Source organism: Phoxinus phoxinus, assembly GCF_949152265.1.
Source record: "Phoxinus phoxinus genome assembly, chromosome: 22".
Taxonomy (NCBI): domain Eukaryota; kingdom Metazoa; phylum Chordata; class Actinopteri; order Cypriniformes; family Leuciscidae; genus Phoxinus; species Phoxinus phoxinus.
Window position 1 is genome coordinate 4,565,976 of NC_136897.1, and position 8,489 is coordinate 4,574,464.

General features: G+C 36.4%; 1 protein-coding gene and 1 long non-coding RNA gene across 2 annotated transcripts; both read right to left on the minus strand.

Annotated features, from left to right (window-relative positions):
- LOC306990868 lies at positions 1-812 on the minus strand. Its single transcript, XR_013795956.1, has 3 exons — positions 683-812; positions 419-559; positions 1-268 (listed from the first exon to the last, which is right to left on the minus strand). It is a non-coding gene; the product is annotated as an uncharacterized lncRNA (long non-coding RNA).
- Positions 813-1,149: 337 nt separating this feature from the next.
- Positions 1,150-3,136, minus strand: LOC306990466 (uncharacterized protein; the record flags this gene model as incomplete). Its single annotated transcript, XM_079597342.1, has 4 exons — positions 2,573-3,136; positions 1,626-1,740; positions 1,422-1,526; positions 1,150-1,329 (listed from the first exon to the last, which is right to left on the minus strand). The coding sequence occupies exons 1-4, from the start codon at positions 2,614-2,616 to the stop codon at positions 1,150-1,152; spliced, it is 444 nt and encodes a 147-aa protein (XP_079453468.1). The 5' UTR covers positions 2,617-3,136.
- Between the last annotated feature and the right edge of the window lie 5,353 nt (positions 3,137-8,489).

Below are 8,489 nucleotides of genomic sequence, written 5' to 3' on the forward strand. Positions count from 1 at the left end.
TAACAAACGTTTAAAAAAATGTTAGTTTGAATAAAAATCACCCCCAGGAAAACTGTTTTATTTGATCATCTTTTAATGTCCATACAGTATCCCTGCTGTCCCTCACACCCCAGTGCACGATCCAAAAACGGGTCAATGATGATTTTTTTTCTCATTTTTTATTTTTTCTTAAACACTTCTTGCTCTTGTTGGCCTTCGTCTTGGTCCGACTCGCATTGCCAGAATTTTGAAAGGCAGCTGCCGATGCAAGCCGATGAAAGCCCCCAATCTGGTTGGGAAAATTACAAAAGAAAAGAAAATGATTGACCAAAAACATCTTTAAATCTTTACTGTACCTCATTTTCATTTTAAAAATCATATCAACAACAAATACAGATTCCTTCAAGAATGGCAGAAGTATTTGAGCCTTAATATTTACCATGTCCAACTGCTGGATGGGGTCTGTAATGTGGGACGCACTCTCATGACCACCTGTGAGCCTGTCGTACACCTTCTGGATCCCGGCCGCAATCTGAGAATCCGGGAGCTCCTCGGCTTGCGGTTCGTCATGTTGTAGTTTCTGTAAAACACACGAATAGTCTGTAATCTTATGAGACAGAACTGTACAGAAGACATATGTACCACAGTGACATCAGTGTGTGTTTTTGTGTATAAATGTATGTGTGTGTTTGTGTGTATTTACCGATTCTTCTATTCCGGCACATATGCTCGTGAGCAATGCCCTTTGCTGAACCAGTTGTCTTGTCAGTTGCAGGTTTTCAAGGTCGGATTCCTTTGTTTCCTCCATTAATTTCTTTTTTTCCTGCTCCTGCGCTTCCCTCATCCATCTCTTCTCGCACTTCCACTGCCTGACATTTACTTTTTAAAAGTGTTCTTCAGTTCAAATGGCATTAAATAAGGGGAAAGAGAGAGAAAGATGGGAACATTAGTATAGAGTACTTTAGATATAAAGATGGGGATAATGTACAATTCCAAGAAATGCACCTTGTCTTTAAACATAAAAATATATATAAATCAATAACTTTATGCAGATATTTTCTGCCCAATCGTTCAGAAAACTGACAATTGAACCGCACATCAAATAAGACCAAGCCAAACTTGCGATGTGATTGGCTCTTCTAATTGTAAGGTGGGACTATTAGCCTATTATTAGTATAATACTATGACTACCTTTCCAGACTTTTTTGCCTCTCTCTTCTCCCATTCTTTTTTCTTCTCCATGAAGGCATCATATTCTGCTTGTAGCTTTCTCATGTTTTGTTCATAAATACGAGTCTGTGCTTGGTCAGACGCTGCTGCTTGTAAGTCACGGTCAATGGCCTCATTTTCCTGGAGAGAAAGACAAAAAGGGGGTTACTGATGATATTGAAGTCCGTTTACACATTCATTATCTATGGAGTTGTTTCAGAATGTCGCCTTACTTGCAACTTCTCCTCATGCGCCGCCTTTGCTCTCTTGATTTTTTCCTCTTTTATTTCTACCTTCTTCTCTCTTTCTTTTAGACGTTCTTCCCTCATATCCAACTCCTGACAACAGCACACACAAGATAGAGCACTTTACACTCATTTAAACTGGAACAGCCAAAATGTGAATATATATATATATATATGTATTTATACTACCACCTTTTCCAGAGCATCCATTGCCCTGGTCTCACTCTCAGCGTCCTCATATACATCTGAAAGCCGCATTGCGATTGTCCTCTCATCTGGCAGATCCACACCCAAATCCTTCCTATATCTGAAAATATGATCAATCTCTGAGTACACTCAATTCACTCGGAGGGCTTGACACTTACTTTTCAGTGTTTTTTGGCTTAATAAGGGGATAGTATTCAATTCAATTCACATTTATTTGTATAGTGCTTTTCACAACACACATCGTTTTAAAGCAGAAAATGCCACATTACAATTAGAGTGATCTGTTATCAGAGGTAACTGTCTAAGTTATGCATTCCAGAAATGTACTAAATCAGTCAGCGAAATATGTATTAGCCTAATTTAAACAATGTAATAATTTAATGCAGAAACAATGAGCTCATAAAAGTAATGAATACTTGTTTGTTAACAAATGATTTTGACATTTAGAAAATGTAGCATCTGTAACAAACTGTATATAGGCATTTGATGGTTTCACATTTTTTGAATGATAATTGGTAAAGTTTTTTTTTTTTTTTTTTTTTTTTTACAATGATAACGTTAACGCTCTCAGAAAAAAAACTAACCTAATGTTAGCTACAAAACACAAGCGTGGTTCACTTAAAAAAGGGTAACGGTTAGGCCTACACCGTTGTACCTAAAGAGTTTGTACCTCAAAAGGTAACTTACATGTTGGTAACGTTACCTAAATGGTAGGCCTAGATATTAGAAATGTTTTAAAGTTTACCGTCCCAGTGACAGTTTTTACCAATAGAGTTCAGTGGAAATAGCTTGAAACGCATCCGCTAACGTTAATCTCTGAAACCGAATCTCAGCTGTTATAACGACGACACATTAAATTAATACTTGCTTCCCAAAAAAACGGTTTAGGCTGCAATAAGTAATACATAATGTATAAAGTAGGCTATACTTACAATTCCATTCCTTTTTGGAAAGCCATGTTTCGATCGAAACTCATCTTCGTATAGGCTAACGTTAGACTAACAACAAGTTACAACAAACTTTCTGCTGGCGTGATTTAAACTTTCAAAAAATGCCAAAACATATGATTACATTAACAGACCTTATGTAGCCCCGCCCCTTCAAATCAGTGTAACTAATAGCTGTGTAAGGCAAGCATATTAATACTAGGCTATAAATTAAATATTTTTTGTTATATGGATCAGTAGCCTAAATATGCTAATCTGTTCAAATGTAACGTCTATTATTCCATACTGTCTGTATTGTATATGTATTATTCAGATCGTCTCAGTCAAATGCAATTTGTTGTCTACATTTATATACAAATTATATATATAAAAAAAGAAAGAAAGCTGCAAGCAGCATTTATCGGTGTTCAAGCAGTTAAGGCCTTTAAGCACAAAAGCATCAAAAGACATTCAGTTTTATTTAGCAAGCATTTAACCACTGACATCATTGATGGAAAAGACCATGTTTTAGCATGATTTACCATGATATAGGCTACCACATTTTAGTGTGATTTTTCATGATGTTCCAGTATGACTTACCATGAATCTAGCATGATTTACCATAGTTTATCATTCCAAGTTCTAGTATGATTCACCATGATTTACCCTGTTCTAGCGTGGTTTACAACAATTGAACACATTCTAGTATGATTTAATATTATTTTAGTATGATTTACCATAGTTTACCATGATTGATCTTAGTTTACCTTGATTTACCATGTTACAGGATGATTTACCATGATATACCACATTCTAGAATGATTTACCAGGATTCTAGCATGATTTACCTTATTTACTATGATTTACCACGTTTCTAGCAATTATGTGAAGCGTCAGAACAAATGAAGTGATAAACTGACATAATATGATTGTGTTATAATAATAGTAATTGTTATATAAGGAATTTTTTAGTGTCTAAATATATGAATGCAAAAGCACATGTGAAAAGACTATTAATAAGTAGAATGTCCAGCAGAGGGCAGTAGAAGACCACTTATTGGCTCACTTTCATTTTACAAGTCTTGATTTTTACCAGTTTTTCCATGTTAACTCCATTATGCATGCTTACACACATATTACACGTCCATTATAATAACAAATATATAGCTTTAAGCATTTGTTTATTAGCCAATGCTGAAAGCTGATAAAAAGATTACAAATATAATCCTGCTGCTCTCTCTAGCGGACAACAGTGTTATTACAGCCTCCATCTTACAGTTGAAGTGAATGAATGAATGGACATTTGGTTTCTCACTTACATTTCGGGAACGAGAAGGCGAAAGAAATCTGATTTATAGGCTTTTGAGTGTATTTTGACACGCCCATTTTCGAAATGACCCTGTTATAGCCATACGAAAAATGCAAAAGTTTAACTTTTTTTTTTTGATAATTATTGATCTAAAGAGAATTGAGAACAGTCAGTTTCAGTTAGAGGAAAAACCTTTTCGTTTTTAGTACATCGTATTGTGTAAAAGTACCAAGTATGTAACAAGATATAGGTTGTTGTTGTTGTTGTTTTTCAGTGTAGCATTACACAAGCTAACAACTGAAGAAAAAAAAAGTTCCAAGAAAACAAACACTAAAATTAAAAGCTTAAAAATGCAACCAGATAAAACTGAATTGATGTTTGTTTATTTGATGGGATTACAATGGAGGTGTTTTTTTTCTATCATTGTTTGACATTACAAAATGTGTAGGCTACAGTACTTTCTTGGTTGATGCTAAATGTTCTCTGAACTCAAAAACACAGCCAAACATGTTCGGGAGAATGTCAAGGCACGTCATGTTATTGAGACCAGAACAAGGACCATAGAGGTCAGTCACAGTGTCACTTTGAGCAGAATTTCAAAGATCACATTAGCCGTCCATCACTAAGACCACAAACAGAGGTCAAGGGTCAGCAACATTTTTGGTGTACTCTAGTTTTAAAAGCAGACTACTCATAAATGCTGCAAAAAAAACAAACAAACAAACAAACACAATGTCAGAAAACCACTTGTTGGTGTGTGATTATAGTTTCCAAAGTAGCATCACATCTTCATTGGCTTTGACATCCCATCTCTTCTGCTAAATATCCTAACATTAGTTTCTCCATGGAGAATTCATGAGCACTGGCATGATTAAAGAATTGTAGCATAATAAAAACAGGAAGTTGATGTTACTCCTTATCCATTTATATTCCTCACAACATACACTATGATTCTACAAGGACTTTGATTTGAATCACATAAAGAGCTAACTCAAATAACAATACGACCAGGGAACATAATTTTTCTCTCTCTCTTTCCATCCACTTGTTGACCTCCCAGAAAACTAGTTTAGAACCAGTCAGCTTCACAATCAAACATAATTTAAAATCCAAAGAGATCCTACGACAACAAAAACACGACACAGAATCAAAATAGAGTATAAAACAAGTCAAGGATTAGTGTAAGGATTTTAGTTGGACAGACAATATTAAATCATCACGATCCCGTTCCTTTATGTCGGCATTATTCCGCTATTGCTTGCGAATTAAAAACACATCAGCGTTCCTTGAGCTAAGAAAATAAACTTACCTAATCAGACACTGGATTTCTCAAAATGCAAATATTACATTTCTAAATATTAACAACGTTCTAAAACATAAATAGGATATCTAAAAACAGTTGCAGCAGATGACGGCAGGTCTGTCGGTCATAAAAAGGTAAGACGTGGTCTGTGCGTCTCATATGTAGGGGTACTGAGGGACCCTCCGGGGACTGAGCTGATAGCTGTTGTACGCCCCGCTTCCTCTAGTGGTGCTGCTGGTGCTCGTGGTCACATAAGGGTGAGCGGGGTAATGTTGCTGGTAGTGGCCCGAGAGTCTGTGGACCACACCTCCTTTGGGATAAGACTGGCTGCATAGTGACTGGTGGGCGGGGCATGAATGGAGGGGGAGGAGCCCTGGACAAGCAGGAGGTGCTCCATGTGGGATGCGGGAGTGGGGTAGGTGTACAGGCTGGGGGTGCTGGTGAACGAGGGCGCCTCCTGGAGACAGCAATGAGAGGAGGCCGGAGGGTACGTGACAGTGGTCTGGAAAAAGGAGATTTTACGTTTTAAGCGTTTTACATTATTACAAAATTAAGGATTAATTTTTGGCTTCAATTTCTCGAGAAAGAATCTTTCCCGTAGCGTCTTCGACGCAGTACGAGAGAACTCTCGTAACGTAAGAGAACTAATGTTACTGTGGTAAAAGCATGGTAAGTGTTGTTTTTACTGTGCTTCTACTACAAATACAACTTTGGAACTAATTGTACTACTTTAAACCTGATGTGAATATGATTAATTGATTGAAGGTCTAGGCCTGTAGCACGTCACGTGACAGACAGTGTTTAATCACCCTGTTTTGAATTAGAAAGCAATAAAACGCAAAGCCTCCGTGGAGATGACAGATATAATGCAGTGACTGAACGTGAGCTAATCTGATAAATATCGACAAACAGAAAAGACATTATATCAAACATTATTAGGACAGCGTATTTACGACTACTTACCAACATCTGGCACACCACGTGAACCAACTGATGCCAAATATCGCGATGTGTTCGGAACGAGACTTCTTCAGCGCGATTTCCTACTGATAAAATATAATTAAAAAAATATCAATAAACAGCATAGCAATGTGATTGCAAGAAAATGAGACAAAATTAGCTTCCCTGGCAATCAGACCGAAATAATATAATTAAAAGAAATACATAAACCATGATAAGATCTCGTGAAGAAATGTTGATTAAACAGCTTCTAAGAATCGTGCTGTGAACACGAAATACGCTTCCCATTGAAATACATTATTAGTTTAAAAAACGTGATGATATCACGAAAATAACGAGTCCGTGTCACGAATCAATAGATTAAATTACGTGACCATATCACGAACTGCCGTGAGACTGAATATTACCGTCACGGAACAGCTGTGCCCACTGACCAGAATTATCGATCAAACGACGACAGAACAATGCAATATCAATTTAAAATCACTTTTAAAAATAAATATTTAAAGTGAAGTATACTTTTTAAAGTAAACCCAGAATAAAGCGATACGTTTCCAAATGATAAAACGACGCCAATTGGGGGAGCGCAGGTGTTGGTGGACCACGGATGCTGCCTTTCATTGACTTACATAGGCATCACTTCCGTGGGCCAATCACGGAACTTTCGGCGATAAATTGACACAGATTTTGAGTTAAGGGTCCGTGTTCATTTCACGGAATTCTGTGAGACCAGGTTGGCAAAAATCTATCTTTACTGGATTCGTGGCGCTACTTTAATAGTAATTCATTTGGATATACATGGAGCAATGCGTCTAAGTCTTTAAAATCGAGAATTGACCTATTTCTTATTTCACCCAGTCTGCTACAACATGTTCAAGATATCTCCCATCATTATGCGGCCTTTTCAGATCACCTTCTGATCGAGCTGCATGTCTTTACAGACTGTTCGTAAACCCAGCTGCCTCCGTGGATATTGGAAACTTAACAACTCTTAGAAGATAACATTTTTACAACAACATTTTTTGAAACATTAGCCTCCAATATCTTTAATTCAGAGAAATCAGTTTATGCATCTAAATGGGAGTTATTTAAATTCAAATCCAGAGAATTGGCTATGAGAAGTATAAGGAATTAAAAAAAAAGACAGAAATTGTAAAGAAACAGATCTATTAAACAAAATTGATACTCTTTGGAAAGTTCAGACACTCTCTCAAACATAGGAGAGTGAGCTCCAGTCCTTAAAACTAAAACTTGATGACTTGTATATTAGCAAGACTAATGGAGCTTTTGTGCGTTCAAGAGCTAGATGGATAGAAAAGGGAGAGAGGAATGCAGCCTATTTTTATATTGCAGCTCCCCAATATATGAAAATAAGGACCCGGTAAGAGTCCGGGTCCAGATGGGCTTTCAGTTGAATTTGACCAACACCTTTGGAAGGTATTGGAAGATCCCTCTTTCTTACTGTTTAATGAATGTATATTAAAAAAGGATTTGGTCACAACTATGAAACAAGGATTCATTTCCCTGATTCCTAAACCAGATAAAGATGCCCATAATATAGATAATTGGAGACCTATCACTTTATTAAATACAGACTATAAATTGTTTGCACTAGTATATGCAAAAAGATTAAAATCCGGATTAAATCAAATCATTAATGAGACTCAAACAGGTTTCATGAAAAATAGACACATTAGTAATAACATTCGCCTTATAATTGACCTTCTAGACTATTCTGATCAAATTGATTCAGGGGCTCTTATTGTGTGGTTAGATTGTTGTAAAGCCTTTGACACCATCGAACACGGCTTCTTACTCCATTCACTGAAAGTTTTTGGTTTTGGCAATAATTTCATTGATATTATAGAAATGTTTTATAAAGATATTAATAGCTCTATTATTATGTCAAAATCTCAAGGAAAATTAGATTTCTCAGTTCATCACCCGCCCCTTTAATTAATTGCGGTCTCATAAAGTTCTGACTGTACAATAAATATCTTGTTTAGCCTACATTTGTTTTTTTTACAAGTTAAATTATAACGAGAGGATTTGAGTGTGCAGATCTCAGCACTGGGCAAAAACTCTGGCGTTTTGAGTGGTGAGGGAATTCGAACTAAAACTTATGCAGCCCTACTTTTGTGCTTACTCTTATTCTTCGAGAAAAACTTTCAGGCTAACTAATGTTTTAATGTGCACTTCATAACAAACGTTTAAAAAATTGTTAGTTTGAATAAAAATCACCCCCAGGAAAACTGTTTTATTTGATCATCTTTTAATGTCCATACAGTATCCCTGCTGTCCCTCACACCCCAGTGCACGATCCAAAAACGGGTCAATGATGATTTTTTTTC